General features: G+C 36.2%; 1 protein-coding gene across 1 annotated transcript; it reads right to left on the bottom strand.

Moving 5' to 3' along the window:
• LOC109850952 lies at positions 13,734–14,926 on the bottom strand. The gene has a single exon (XM_020421038.1). The coding sequence runs from the start codon at positions 14,654–14,656 to the stop codon at positions 13,814–13,816; it is 843 nt and encodes a 280-aa protein (XP_020276627.1). The 5' UTR covers positions 14,657–14,926; the 3' UTR covers positions 13,734–13,813.

Genomic DNA, 17,229 nt, shown 5'->3' with positions numbered 1-17,229 from the left:
ATATGTTCAATTGAAGATTTAAATTAATTTTTAAAACTAAAATACATAAATTTAAACCTTAAGTAGTCGACTAATTTGACTTATAGTCGACTACATGCACAAGTCTTACAAACAATTTTTCTAAAAAATTACTTTATAGTCGACTACTTACCTTTATAGTCGACTACTCAATGTAAAATTTTAAAAATAAACTTTCTGTTGATTACAGTGTAGTCGACTACTTTACATATTGGTCGACTACTCTGAGTTAAAAACTAAAACTTAACTTTCTGTCATTTACAGTGTAGTCGACTATTTTGACTATTAGTCGACTACTAATTCTGAACCTTCAGTTTTTAAGACAAGTGGATATTTTATGTTTTAAACCCAAAATCCAATAACCATACCCGTTTCACTTAAGTAAAAATCATCTCAACCATTCATTTTTAACTGCACCAATCCTAACCATTCATCTAAAATCTAATCTTGACCCTACATTCAAGTCTTTGCCTACCAATATGGATGGGTGAAGTTATGGACTATGTTCATAACATGGATGATTTGTTTGAAGTGTTAGCTCATGTTGACGAAATTATGTTATGCTTAAATTCCTCTTTTTGTTGATAACAAAGGGGGAGTAAGTATTATTATGTATGTTAAAAACTTTGCATATATGTAGGGGGAGTAAGTATTATATGTTTTAAGTTTTAATATGATGCATAAATTATTTGTTATCATCAAAAAGGGGGAGAATGTTAGGAATCTTGACCCCAAGATTAGTTTGTTTTGATGACAACAAATATTATATGTTGTGTGTATTATGTGCTAACATTTGTTTTGCAGTATCAGAGCTATATCAACAATTATATTCAAAGAGATACTCAAGACATAGATGAGTTCAAGGCAAAATGAAGCAAAGAAGAAGATATACTTTATTGTCAAAATGTAATTTTATATTTTCTTTGCTTAGAAATTTGTACAAGCCTTGATCACTCACACACATGCACACACATAGTGTTAGAACACACTAACACATGCTTAGTGTGTTGGTTAACAATAGAAATCCCCTATGTTAGCCATTAGAGTTTATAGATATTAAGTGAGTCTTAAAACATTTCATTTACACCCCTTAGAAATTAGAATCTGGAAAAACTCAAAAGACCAAAGTTGTAAGTCTCTTCAAGAGCTTTCCAACAAATCTTAAATCACCTCATTCCGATATCGGATGAGAACGTTATAGTCAAAATACTAAACAGAAAAATTCCAGAATCTGAGTTTACAGTGTAGTCGACTACTATGCCTTGTAGTCGACTACTGAGCAATTTTCTGACTTCATAGAGTCTATTTAGACTCAGTGTAGTCGACTACTATGACTTGTAGTCGACTACAGATGCAGTTTTTCCATATTTTAGGTTTAAAATAAGTGACTGTTTATAGCCGTTTTGTGGACGTTAATTGGGTTTAAAATTATGTCATTTCAGAGGCTATAAATAGGTTTAAACATCAGAAAACAACAACCAAGTTTTACACTTGCAAGATCAAACATTTTGTGCATATTCACTCTCTAATTTTCCAGATTTTCATGCTAAGTGTTTAGAAAAAGAGAGTTTCTGATATTGCCTTGGTTTCAATCATTCTTAGAGATTGTATAGACAATATTCAGAGAGTTAAAAGAATCCTAAGCCACTGCAGCACTTCACTACACATTCAAGGCTTATAGGATCAATTGTGTTCTTGCTTCAAAAAGGATTTCTCTCGGGTTTGAGAGGGTTGATCTCTTGGTTTAGAGATTGGGTGGCAATTGGCATGGTCTTGTCAATTGGTGTTGCAATTTGCATGGTCTTGCAAATTGGTCAGGTTTGCTTTTGATTTTGTAAGGTTTCAAAATCATAGTGGAAATCTCAAGCGGGATTTGCTTGGGGACTGGATGTACACCGGGTTGGTGGAACCAGTATAAAACTTTGTGTTTGTGATTGTGAATTTCTGAGATTGCCATTTTTCTTTGCAATTTATAATCTACTTTGCATATATTTTAAAAGAACACTATTCACCCCTCTTCTAGTGTTCTAGTATATCTATTTCAGATCCTACAAGAAGCAGATCCTCCTTCAGAACCCTTACCTGAATCAGAGTCAGAGCTAGAAGAGGGATCTGGAATCCTAAGAGACTGACGCTGATAAGATAGAATAGTCCTAACGTCCTTCTGAATAGATGAGACCTGAGTCTCAAGACGATCCAATCGGGCACAGATATCAGAAGTGGAGGAGGTGGAAGCTCTAGACCGAGAATGGGAAGTTGATGGCTTAGCAAGATCAGATAAGGAGTCAGAAAGTTGTATACGGGAGAGAGAGACTCTATCAAAGTATTCCTTACTCGGATCAACTTTGGGTTCATTGGTTAGAGCAACACCGAAGTGTTGAAGAATGAGGGTGATGAAGCTTCCAAAAGAAAGAAATTTGTAATGCTTGCATGCCATGTTCTTAAGAAAAACATTTGCCCAATTCATTTTTATTTTGGCAAATATGGCATAAACAGCATTAACCTTATCAGGGGCAAAATGATCAAAGCCACCGGTTTTGGGAATGAGATTATGAACAACAATACGAGCTATGATTTTAATAGTGGGATTGAGTGATTTGTTGTTCATAGGATAGGTGCAACCGGGCATAAACAAGATATCGTTCACAGCCTGATCGGTGTGATCGATAGACATAAGATCAACGTCACTTGTTGGAATCTTCAGGATTCCTGCAAGTTCGTCGGCAGAAAAAGAGATCTGAATGTTCTTAACAGATGTGGAGATGGTTTGAATACTATCGGCAGAAGTGGTGACAGACAGGTTTGCATAAAATAAATAGACAAGGAATGGGTAATAAGGAACTTTACGTTCCACGACTAGCAGCTTATGCAAACCAACAACATACAGAATATCATGAATATCATACATGGCTAGTTCCTCATATTTGATATATCGAGTAGGCAGGACTTTCAGTTTACACAGTTCCCTATATTTCTTAATAAGGGGTTTGAACAGAAGATAATCCTCATAGTGAGAGGCAATGGAAGATGAGGAACCAGACTCAGGCTTAGATCTTTTCTTAGGAGGCATTATGACAGATATGATCAATTAGGGTTTGAATGAAATTAGATAGAAATTTAAAACCCTAGAAATGAAAATAGAGCACAATAAGTACAAATGAACAAACCCTAAACCAAAACCCTAGAATTGAAATGTTGAAACTCTAGAGCAAGAAAAGAAATTAAAAGATGAGAGATTACCCAGCAAATTTCCAACACGAAATTTGATGAAAGGATGGTCGCGGTCGACCGAAGACGAGCTACGGGCGACCGAGGGAAGAACTGCCAGATTTGGGGAAAATTTTCGAATGAGGAAGAAGAAGAGGGTCGGATCATAAGAGGAGAGGAAGGAATGGCTTGGATCGGTTCAAGGATGAAATCAACGGTGGTGATTCATTCGGGTTAAGAACAGTATCCATAAATTAACCGAAACCCGAAGTCAAAACAAAATCGACGCAGAAAAAATTCTTGCGGTCGACTGCGGCGGTCGACCGTAACAACTTTCAAAAACTTTGACGGTCGACCGTGGCGGTCGACCGCGAGAAAAATAAAAGCATAGGTAATTTTAAAAACTAGATTTTAAGAAATATGCAATTTGGACTTGACTAAATTTTTTTTTTATGTTTATTATTTATATATAAGAATATATAAGAAGTTCTTAGCTATTTAAATCATGAAATTATTTTATTTTAGCTTAATAAAAACTAAATCATCATTAAAATTCAAAAACAACTATAAAACAAAAAAAATCACAACGATAGTTTCAAAACTCATTTTGGTACCCAAATCATTTTGGTACCACTAAAATTTGAGACATGACCCCGATCATGTAAATTCAAGGCCCTAGGGTTATGAACCCTTTTGGGCGTATTTTATGCACCGATACGATCAAAACAAAAATCGTAAACATGACCCATACGATTGCAATTTGTGCAATGTAGAGGTTTGAATGGTTTGCGTTGACCGAAATAAAATGCATATGGTTTATTTGCAAAAATAGATTTTTCTTTGTAATTATTTTGCAAACGAGAATTTTTTTCAAATCGAAACAAAACATGGCCAAATGACCAAAACGACCACAATAATCATATTTATACACATGAGCATGTTTATGATTTACACTATATGTGTGTACATGTGTGTGTGATGAAGAAGCTTGATGGGTTGCACAAACATGAATAGGCTTGTCAATTTTTTGTGCATTATGACAAAATTAGGCTAAATGGCCTTTAAGACCGCAAATAGAACATTTGTGAATTTTGTCATACATGTGTGCATAGTGAATAGGTTTCTTAGAAGAATTAACATTGTATAATGCACAAAAGTCCATAAGCTTTATATTATTAGCAATACAAGTGTTTAGTGTTGAATCTAAGGTAGATATATGTTTTCTCATTTGATTCAACTCATCATTGTGCATACAAGCATTGCTACTAGAAGTAGGATAAATAAGATTTTTCATCATAGATTTCAACTTATCTACTTCTAACATGACATCACGTTTTTCATGAAGCATTCAATTCTCAAATTTTCATTGCATTCTTTAAGAATTGTATTTTCATTTACAATAAAATTAAACTTAGTGGCTAGTGTTTCATGAGTGGATTTCATATTTACATACTTACTCTTTACATCAATATAGCAATTGTGTAATTTTTCAAACTCAAGAGCAAGCTCATCAAAAGTAATAATATCATCGTTATCAAGCTCGCATACCTCACTAGGGTTATCACCTAGTGGTATTGTACATGGAGATGAGGCTTCTTTAGAACTCAAAGCGGGATTTTCCAACGCTTGTTGAATGGCCTCCAAGTCTCCTTCATGTGCTTCAATAAATTTTCATAAGGCGTAAGCACTATCAAAATTAGCAAATTTGTTAGAAAATGAAGAGTGAAAAGCGTTACGTAAATATTCTAACAAAAGTTTGTTCATATTAAACAATCTTTTATCATTTTCACTCCATTTGGATTTTTCCAAAGTTGAAGCAATGTAAGCATCCTCAATAATTTTCCATAAATCAAATCGTTTAGATTGAACAAAAAGTTTGAATCTAACACGCCATTGAGCATAGGGGAATATATCCAAACGAGGGGCAACATTAATAGCATAACCTAGATTAGATGCATCATACATATCCATAATGATTATATGCAAGAAGCAAAAAGCAATCAACACTAGATTAGCACAAAAACGATAACTTGGATCTTTAACTCAAGGTGATTAGTCCTTAAATCAAAGAGCACCAAGCTCTGATACCAATTGTTAGACCCTAGAGGGGGAGGTGATTAGGGTCTTATGCTAATCTAATCCGATTAAATGCCAATTAAAAATAATATTGATTAATTTGTTCTTGCACAAATGATATAAGATTGATATGAGCAAGAAAGATATGAATAAGCACAAATAAAAAGTACGCTAAGCAAAACATAAACAAACGATATGTTTACGAGGTTCGGTCACCACGACCTACGTCCCCGCTCCTCACCTCGAGGAGATCTCCACTATCATAATCCGGTTTGGAAGCCAGAACTTCTACACACTCAGTTTACAATCTTACCGAAAACTCTCACACTATACAATCACACTTCACACACTAAATGTAGGAACCTAGCCCGTGTCCTCCTCCTCAATTGCTTGGATGCAACCTCTACCTAGGTTCGTCAACCGACGCCACTCCTATTGGATTCGACCCCGTCTCTCACCTCACACTTCTCTCGGTGTACAAGTGTATTACAAGTGATACTCACAAATAAAGATTAAATACAATGGTTTGTTCTCAATAACAAATGAGAATGCAAATGAAGCTCACACTCACTAAATCACACCCCACAACCCACACTATATAGTATGAAGATATTAAGCTCAATATTGTGTGTGTGATAACAGTGAATGAAAAAATATGTAACTCAAAAAATATAGCTAAGATATGAAAATGAAATTATAAGCTATATGAAAGGATGAGTTAGGAAAACTTCTCAATAAACAAGAAGAACAGTAGAGGAAAGCCTCTTCTTGTTGTAGCCAACTTCTTTTAAAGCAGATGATCAGAAACAGCTTAAACAGCTCTTTAAACACACTTAAGATTTTTGTTAAAACTTCACTAAAACAAAAACTTGGTTGTTTGAAAGATAGCAGCAATGGGGTATTTATACCCACTCAAAATATCAGTCAAAACAAACTTGAAAAGACCAAAACAGCCCCAGAAAATCAAATCAGAAAATAGCCATTGGAAAGCAATTATGAGATCGGCGGTCGACGGTGGAAATCTCGCAGTCGACCGCGAGGCACAAAAAGGCTGAGCATAGGAATTAAAGGCTGGCGGTCGACCGCGACGGTCGACCGCAAAAGTCTCTGATGGATTCACGGTCGACCGTCATTAAACATGTTTGAAAAGGAATTTTTGAAAAATCAATTTTTGTTTGTGAAAACTCCCTATTTTTAAAAAGTGTTCAGAAAACCTGTATTTTCGTGAACATAAAAATTGAGATATGATTTGTTAAAACGTATATATGTAACATGCATATATTATATATGTATAAAGAAGTGTGAATGAGCTGTAAACATGAAATAAAAACTATTATAACAAAGTTTAATGAAAAATCGTTTATATGATAGAAAACGTCAAAATTGTGTTAAGTGTACATATATTGAGCTTACATATAAACATACGATATATGGAGGCAAACTAAACTTATACCTAGGTGAATGAACACACATGAACTTGAATCTTTAACGCTTGATTATCGTGTGTTGAATTACCTGTAAAGAGAAAAACAAAACAACAAAATCTAGAGAATAGATTAGCGATAAATTGTTTGACAAATCATCATCAAAAGTATAGGCCGTGATGAGACAAACTATATTTATTTTATTTTTAGAGATATTTTATTTATTTTTAGTTGGGCCCTGATGATGTTGGTTATCTGTACACTTCTCCTTTGATTACTCTATTTCATTGTTCTATTTCATTATTATTTCCTATTTGTACCTTCACCTATTTGTTGATTCCACTATAGAGATAGTAACTGTGATGGTGAAACATTTTATTGTACAGTGTTGGTACATGGCAGGTTTAACATTCTGGGAACCACCTTAGACTACAGCCTTGTGTGAACCCTGAGGCGTCACAATTGGTATCAGAGCTCTAGTTTCGATATCCTTAGGATCATCCCTGTGTCATATTTTGGAGGTAGGATAGAGTTTTCTAGGAATCATGTATAGAGTCCGCTAGGAATTCCTAGTATGAGTGAGGACGTTATATATAAACAATGAAAATCTAAAAAAAACATATATGCCGGGAGAAAATCTAAAAAAAACATATACCGATTACAGTTATATAAACAATGAAAAAAATTAAGGATAATAGTTATGAAAAAAGGATAATAGTTATGAAAATCAACAAAATTTGAAATGCAAACATGTAAGAATGAAAGTTAACATGTTAAGCTGAAAAGTAACATGTACAGACAAAAGTTAACATGTAAATATAAGAAATAATATGAAAGCATGAATGATAACATGTAAGGATAAAAGTTATCATGTTACGCTGAGAATTCACATGTTCTGCTGAACATTAACATTTAACACTAATACAACATGAAACAATGTACACTAACATGCAAAACGAAAGTTAACATGAAACAATGCAAATTAAAATGTAATAATGATAAAGTTATACAATTTTGTTCAATATAAATATGCAAGAATGTGTAAAGAATAATTGATGAGTACGTAGCCTATTGATGAGCTCTTAGATTTATCCTTCACCTTCTCTGGCTTCTCACCCTTAACCTTTTCTTGCTTCTCCTTCTTCTTCAGCTGAGTAACCTTCTTCGGTAGTGATTGCTCCATAGATTTACTTTTGTCGGAGATGAGGGGGATTCTTTTTTCCCACGACGAGAGATGTCATTCTTCTTCCAACTAGGCTCCCTTTGAGAGTATTTCTCACTCTGTGGGATGCTGGGAGAAATTGGTTTATTGACGATTTTAATGCTTGCTTTCCTTGCCTTGGATACAATTGTATCTCTCCTCAAAGAGCCAACCGTCCCTCAAACCCTTACCCAATTAGTCAATGGAGGCTTCCATCTCAAGTTAAGGACTGGTTTTTGAATGTCTGTCATCTCATAGTACCATAACTGTCAAAATAGAATTAATGAAATTTTAAGCTTTTATAAACTAGTAGAACTATAGATAACATGAAAAAGATTGAGTAGAAGCAACAAATATTTGTCATAATTTTTCTTTCTAACTTTCATAACTCTTTGTTCAACATCAATCTAAATAGCTAACTTTCACACTTAGAGGTTAACTTTCACTATTATATGTTAACATTCAGGTGTACATGTTAACTATCACAATTTAATATTACCTTTCGTTTTCATATATCAAGTTTTATGTTAACATGTTAAGTTTTACAATATTCTATTAACTTTCAATCTTGTACATGTTTTCTGATGCATGTTAAATTTTATCATAGTTATCAAAACTGCTAATAACTAAAACAAAAAGCAAACCATATGAACATGCAACTTACAGGAATGGTGGTATGCATCCAGGTACGTATGTAACCCCTGGCATTTTCATTCCTTCCACAACAATTTGAATGTCTCTCTTCATCTTGTCAAAAATAAATTTACCCCACGAAACATTTTTTACTCTCTTAATACTATCCACATATTGAAACAATTGTCTTGGGATACCTTGTGAGTTGTTAGGGCACCAAATCATTGCACACTGGTACAAAATCTGAAGCAGCACAAAATCCTTAATATCCTTCTTTGATGTTGACTCAACAAGTGTGTCCAGCAACTCTTCAACATATCTCCACATGCTACCAACTTCTTCTTTATCTTTGTCCTTTGCCTTTGCCTTTGCATTGGCCTTTAGCATTTCTTTCTTCTCTTCAAAGTACTCTCTCCACAGCCGGTTGTGCGATTCTCTATTTCCATAAATCAACTCCCCATCAATAGGGAATCCCGTGTGATTTTGAACCCATTCCTCATCAAATTTGATTGAAAACATCAACCAGATTTTCGAATCGGGGAACGAGAACTCATCCTTTTCGCCAACGTAATGACTTAGCACAAGCTCTAGTGTTGGTCGATCATGTGCTGGAGGTCCGAACAAGACGTAATGTTCGAAGTTACTTCCCTTGTAGGCATCCCAGTGCCACTTCTTCATTCTTTGTTGAAGATTTTTCATGAAAGCATAGTACGATCCAAAACATGTCGTAGGCCTGATATCACCTACAACATCAATTTTCCTAAATAAACAAATATTTACTCTTAACAAATCATTCAATTTCTTAATATCCATTATACTTATTAACATCAGTGGCAAATATTAACATTAAAGGTTAAAACATAATAACCTTTTATGATAGTTAACACTTACAGATAAATGTTAACAACACTCAACAAAACTTAACATCTGTTCGTACAAGTTAACATTCATTTATGAACTTTAATATCTAATGATGAAACATGTATGTCTAAAAGTAAAAATTGTTTATTTACCTTTTTCATGTAATGCTATCACTTAAAAAAAATTGATGTACAAGCTATACTTCTCGATATATAATATATGACAAATCCAATTGCAAATATTCACATACTTTTCATACTTGTTGGATGTGATTATATATTGTAATTCATATGCTATGATTATACTTCTCAATATATATTACATGATAATAAAACACAATGAACTAAATTCCAAACAATGATTCTATATGTCATACAACAGGTTTACACTTCATACATAATAAGTTAACATGATTAGGACAAAAATTCTACAAATAAGGCCCCTGTTTTATCCATTTTTATTATCAATAAATTGAATATTAAACTATAATAGTCATGACCTTAGCCTAGCAACAAATGATTACTATTAACATGAATTAAAAATAGTTAACAATTAAGGCATTAACTTAGTAAAAGTCAATATTTGAGAATTATTGACATACATTGCTAATAGCTAACAACATATGAGAATTATTGACATGCATTTCTTCAAAACGATTATACTTGATATTGTTGAGATCATATTCCCAAATAAAGAAACTAATTCTACATTACAATAACCATCTCACCATCATTTTTTCATAAACAGAACTTATAAATCTCATTTGCATTTCAAACAAATAAACTGTTAAATGTCTTTCTTTTTTCCCGCTCATATTTTCAGCTAACATCCAACACCATAATTTTACAAATTACTTATAACAAAAATTAATTAAATTCAAAATCACTCAATTTATTGGGAGCTTATTTCTTCTTAGAGATGGGCACATCCTCTGGCGAGCGTCTCCTATTGTGGTCTCGAACTTCTGATCCACTTTTCTTGATCAATAGGGTCACCGTCATCTCGTTACTTTCCTCATCCTCAGAGGATGTCGAAGGAGGACCACCAACGGGGGATATGAAGGCAGAGGCGGAGACAGAGACGGCTGATTTTGGCGCATCCTCCTTCACCAACCACGCCGAGCAGCGGTGGTGACAAACCCCTTCCATTTGGGTATTGTCTCCTTCACCTTCTCCACATTAGGGCTCTCGGCTATTTTTATTAAACTTTTTAACCGTTTTTTATGGATTTACTGGGCGTTTGAGTGAAAACTTGGGTTTCGAATTTGGGTTCTCGAGATGACGGAGGTTTGAGCGTGAGAGAGAGAGAGAGAGAGAGAGAGAGAGAGAGAGAGAGAGAGAGAGAGGGGGGGGTGAGAGAGAGAGAGAGAGAGAGAGAGAGAGAGAGAGAGAGAGAGAGAGAGGGCAGACAAGTTTTGGAGTTTTGGGGAGAACGGGTTAGGAGCATTTTAGGGTTTTGGTAAACAGTTTCTCTCTATGCTGTGTTGGAAAGGTAAATAGGGGCTAAAACATAATTATTTTATGTATTGGGGGCTTTGTCACATCAAAATAATACGGAGGGCCTGGTCGCAACCATTTTATTTTTTTGGGGCCTTGATACATTTTTCTCTAAAAATAAAAATGATTTCGTTTTCAGGCCTTGAACTATAGCCCGCAGACGACTTGTCTAAGGACCATGTTCGAGACAATGGAAATTGTACAAAAGGCCAATATCCCTTGCACGTATAATAAATGGTCATATTGTTGGCCATGATTTGTAGTACTAAGTAAGCCCAATACAAATTCATCCATCACGACCTAGATTCTCGGCAACCCAGATGAAGAAATTTTCTCATGTTGATTATTAGATTAGGCTAGAGCCCACAAATAGCGAGGGAACACTGGTTCATTCGTCCATTTCATTTTTTTTACTTCGGCCCATTACTATTTTTCTTTATTCAGAGTTGAGAAGAAATATATCGAAGTTAAACGTCTTCTCCCTTATAATACGAAAAAATACTAATGGGTAAATATTTGGAGTAAAAATGATTAGCCAAAAAAATAATAATAAAAATAAAATAATAAAATAAATAAAAGGTCCAAGTTAAACTTGTATTTGTGTTGATGTATTTTGAGTTTGATGTTATTTTTTGTAATGCATTGTTTTTAAGATATTTTTTGAATGCTTTACAATAACTATTTAAAAATAAAAAATATTGCAGCGGTATATATAGACAATGAATTCATCCATATCCACTTTTCAGTAAATAAGAAGATCTCAGATCTAGTTTCCTTCACATATTTACGGCTTAAAAGCTAGGGCAGATATAGCACACATACAAAGAACAATATTATTTGAAGTTGTAGTCATTAAAAGAAATTTTGACAATTTAAAATATATATATATATATATATATATATATATATATATTATATATAATATAATAATGTTAGGGCGCACGCCCCTAATACACCACAACCACACCCCTCTTTTATCGCTACACGTAAACGGGCCCCACATAGGATTTAAAAAATTTTAAAATCCCATGTGGGGCCCGGTTTACTGTAGCGATGGAGAAGGGTGTGGTTGGTGTGTGGTAGGGGCGGTGTGCCCCTAACACCATATATATATATATATATATATATATATATATATATATATATGGATCCATGACCCTCATCAGGACCACCGTAATTTGCCGTTAATTATAAATTTTTAGTAGGTTAAATATTAATCATAAATAGTTTAGATTTAAATCGAAATTAAGTTATGCTTGTTAGTCCAATTATTTTGTACTTCCAAATAAAGTCCAAACATAGAAATCTTTGCACGTGGCCAAAAAAGTCTTTATATGCCAAGAATTATGTTAACGCGCTCTACGTAGTTATTTTGCAAACCAACAGATTAAGCTTACGAAAATAGTGGTTCTTAGCACATCCATCAAGTTGCTCATGACCTCCTAATCTAAACTCAGACTACTAATTATACCTCTTGACCAAAGTCAACTGACTCGTGCCTTGAATAATTAGTGACATATATACACATGATTTGCCTAAAATATGTCGGGAGACTTTATTGTTTGCAAATGAGTGAAGAAACTAATCATGACTTGAATGCGCGTCATCATGTGTCTTAGTCTCAAGTTTTCTTAGTTGGTTTGCAATTGGCCATGTGAACGCCAGCAAATTAGGTGATATATGTGGTATTATTCGATCCATAATCAGAACCGTTAACGAAACAACAGGAGAACAGCAGAGTTTGTTTGGTGAAGGATTAGAGGGGCTCGTTAAATTATGGCAAATGATAGACTAATTATGTGGCTTTTGCCGCTTTCTATGGTCGGTTTAACCTACAAATGATCATCAATTATTGAAGAAAAAGTTGCTTGGAAAAGAACAACGTTTAACCATATGATAGTTAAGGTTTTAAATGAAAATTGATTCGTGCACTTCTAAGTAGAAGGTTACCCATTTCAATGGATTAAGGTAACCTTAGGTTTTGTGGATTTGAATCCACTCCGGTGAAAAAATTTATAGTGAGAGAACTCTATATTGTGATCTATCTTGATTGAATAGGAGTATATGCTTGCAGTGTATGAGGGTATGGTAAAGACCTAAAATTAACGAATCACAATTATTCTATGAAGAGCAAAAGTTAGTTAAGGTAGCGATCTCTCCATAACTTTTTATAGATGAGCTAAAATCATTTGACTTTTATAGCCCTATTTAGTAGTTGAAATATTTAAATTTGTATAAATTACAACGATATTTGATATACAAGCATCTATATTTTCTTGATAGTTGTGATTTATTTTGAGTGAAAAATGAGGTCGAGGTTGATATGGTAAGTGTTAAAAATTTTAATGAATCAAAACAATCAATTAAAAAGTGAAAGATTATGGCTAAAAGTAGTAATATGTTTACCGCTTCTTGATAAGGAAGATGATTGAAAATACTTTCGTATGTACTAAAGTGTTAGAAAAGGACAAATCTCACAAAACCTCCATGAAGTGGAAGGTTTTGTCTAGATCTCCAAAATTTTATGAATAAGCCAATACCTTCATGTGCTCTTATTTTACTAATTTGAATTAATGCTTTTTTACTATACTAATTTGAATTAATTTTTTCCCTACTCCAGAAGTTAGACCGTTATGCTGAATAAGTACACATGTTATTCTTATTTTTCCGATACAACTCGGGCTGGTATACGAAATAAAGTTTTACTGAATCTCATTCACGATCTAAGTTCTAGGTTCATCTGATCCATCCATATTATCGCAAACAAACAGAAAAGAAATGCAATCACAATAATTTAGACAAAATTTTCTGTATCAATGTATCCTTGTTGTAATTCTCAAAAGTATACACAAAATTCAAATCTCTATATATGTATGATACAAATTTTTTCTTTCCCCCTAGCAAGTTAAGATGTTCAACAGAGAAACTCTAATGTTCACCAAACACCTAAACAAACTCTCACTTTTACTTTCAACCCCCCTCACGCGCTCCTCCGCCACCTCAAATCTCTCCGTCGAGCTCTCTTCTCCCAAACCCCTAAACGATTTTGAAGTCGACAATCTCCTTAACGGCGTCCAAGATGAATTTTTTCCACCCGTCGCAGTCGACGCCACATCTGCAACCCCCAGGAAAACAGCTGCCAGTGCCGATACAGTCACACTAATGACCTCTCTAATTACTCCGGCCAGCTCAGCCTCCTCAACTCCGTTGGTGAATCTCAAACCAACTTGAGATTTAGAGATCTCTTTAAGCGACGAGGCGATCTTGACGAGCTCTTTCTCGCTCTTCCTGATCGATCTCGTGCACAAAGAAATATTGAGTTTATCTTGAATTCTGATGGCGACTTGAGCGTCAGATTTCTGCTGGGCAATCGTAATGAGCTCGGATCTGAAGCATCCGTGCGCGTCAGCGAGGCGCAGGAAGTCATTGAGGATGCGGTCGGTCCATTCGGACCCGGATCCGCGGCGGAGGGAGTCTTGGCTCTGGGGGAGGTTGAGGAGGTCGTTGAGGGAGGTGTGGAGGAGGTCGAGGCGGGAGAGGCCGTCGCAGAGGTAGGATGCGGACACGGGTGCGGATGAGACCCAGTTGGTGACGGATCGGATGTCGTCCTCGAGTTGGGAGATGAGGGGGTGGGAGCGACAGGGGAGACTGATGGATCGGACGTGGTAGGACTTTTTCGGGTCGGGTTTCGGACGTGGAGACCCGGGAAGGGAGAAGGAGCGATTGAACACGGCCACCATTTTGATTTTGATTTCCGCCCGCCCTCTCTTTCTGTTTTGTTTGTTCTTGGTTTGCGTTTGCGTTTTGAGTTTTGCTTGGGAATGGAGAGGGAGAGGGTTGGGGGTTCATATAGGGGGACGAGGGAGTTTAACGGGTGAAGTATGGAGGAGGTGAGGGGTAGCAGCTGGATCCGCGAATAATGACACGTGAAGGGTGTAGTGGAGCAGCGAGAGGTTACCTAGTTTTAAATTTGTGCGGTGTCGGCGGCATGCTGCGCGTTGTGAAACACAACTAGACGCGTCCACGTTTTAGCTGAGGGTCAGCCCAGCCAAATTATTTGGCTCCCTTTGGTGGTCGGTTGGGTTGGGCTGGCTTAGGCGTTAAGCGGTCAAAAGAAAAGAATGAACTTCGGTTAATGGTAAATTCAAAATCTCCTCAGCTTATCACTTTCTCCGCCCTCCTACGTCTATTGTTTCTCGGCATAATATTGTTACAAGAAGCTAACCTGCCTAAGTTATCTCTGCAGTTTGGCATGAAAGAAATAGTCAGTTTCATAATACTCCTCCAAAGTCAATTGAGACCCTCATCAAGGCAATCTAGACCAACATGCTCACGATTTTGCTTAATGCTACTATTCCTATCAACTATAAGGATTGGGTTGATAAGTTGTGAGTCTAGTTTGTAATATTAGATTACCTCCTTTTTTTCCTTGATATCAGGCTGGGGGTTGTATTCTCAGGTATGCCTAAGCTCTTGATGTACAAACATTTCTTACATAAGTGAATGAAAATGTTCTCATTGACCTAAAAAATAGTTAAGTTATAAACTTAAAAGACATGTAACCTTAACAATTAATCTGTAAACTTCACAAATAATCTATAATCATAACGACTAAGCTTTAAGCTTCACAATTAAGATATAAACTCCACAAGTAAGTTGAAACCGTCACAACTAATCATTAATCTTAACATCTAATCAGTAATATGAAAATTAAGCAATAAACTTAACAACAAACTCAAATAAACAATAACATACCTTATTACAAGGAATAAGCATTTGCCAGTCTACTGTAGGCGTCAAAAATTGCCTATGGGTTCCGCACGCAGCTTAAGACGGAGAGAAAACGATGAACATTATTATCAGAGTCAAAGAGGATTATTTGACGTCGACAAGCGAATGAAGAGAGTCAACGAAACGTACGAGTCAATAGGACGGCATAATAGTGAAGAAACGGTCCAATCTAGAATCACATTTCACTCACGAAAGGCGAAACGCCACTCGTGTCTCATTCTTTCCATACATGATTCACCCATGGGAGGTTGTAGATCTCTTCTTTGGCTTTCTGACGCAATTTGAATCATGTCATTCTGAGATCGGACTGAGGAATTATGACGAAAACAGTCAAAAAGGGGAAAACGACATCTCAACCTTGGTCGGGACAGTCCAAGCCCAGCCCGGACAGTCCATAACTGCCCTGGACAATCCAGAACTGATCCAGACTGTCCGGAACTGATGCAGACAGTCCGGAAATGCTAGGGACTGTCCAAAAATGCCCCGAACTGTCCGGAACTGGCCCGGACTGTCTGGAAATGCCCTGGACTGTCCGGAACTATCGTGGACTATCCGGAAATGCCGCGGACTATTCGGAAATGCCGCGGACTGTCCAGAAATGCTCCGGACTGTCCAGAACTACCCCGGGCTATCCAGAACTGCTCCGAACTATCCATAACTACCCCGGACTGTCCAGAACTGCCCCGATTTTGATCCTGAGCCTCCCTAACTAGTTAAAGGTTATCTATAAACGTGGTTAAGTGGTTACAACTGAGAATAAGATCAAATCGTTCGTTCTTATCCGAAAACAGGACTTCTGAAGCCTATAAAAACAGCCCTAGGGCCTTCATTTGCACAGATCCAGAATTTTCGAGCATTGGCGAAGCCTTGTCGGTTGGGAGAGTGAAGGAGCATGAATTTTCAGAGAGGAAAAGGAGATCTCGATGACTTATTTAGCATAAAGAGGAATAATTCGAGAGATCTGCATCTGGTTCATCCACTTCCCTCAAAATCGCACCTTGCTGTGATTCTCGAGAAGAGTGGGTATCTCACCTTACTAAGATATTCACTTTAGTTTCTTGTCTCCTTTACGAGGCAACGAAACCGTTTTTTGGATCTGATCATTTGGTGGTCCACGGATAAACCCCGGCACGGACAAAGATCTCGCGTAAGCAGAAGACTGATAAACGATCTCTGCGTGTGTTCTCAGGAAATCTTTCTGTTTCTTTTCATTGTAAGGAAAATTTTATAAAAAGACTTAATTTATCTTTTATTTTGAATCATTGTAATGCCTGAAGTTATAATGGATTCGAAAGCAATGAAACCAATTTTTGACACGAACACGCTGGCGACCACAGTGGGAGCCAACAGCCTTGCTTCCGAGGCTGTCGTGCCTTAACCGTCGATCAAGATCCTGGTGGACGAAGAGGTCAAATACGAGTTCGACTAGTAGAAGTTCGAGGAGTACATTTCCTCCTCCTCCTGCAGACTTCCTCTCCTTACAAGCGCAGGAAGACCGCTTCTCTAAAGAGGGTTCGTTGGT

This window comes from Asparagus officinalis, chromosome 7 (assembly GCF_001876935.1).
Source record: "Asparagus officinalis chromosome 7, Aspof.V1, whole genome shotgun sequence".
NCBI classification, from domain to species: Eukaryota; Viridiplantae; Streptophyta; class Magnoliopsida; order Asparagales; family Asparagaceae; genus Asparagus; species Asparagus officinalis.
The sequence above is the reverse complement of the archived record's forward strand: the minus strand, read 5'-3'. Positions and strand labels throughout refer to the sequence as shown.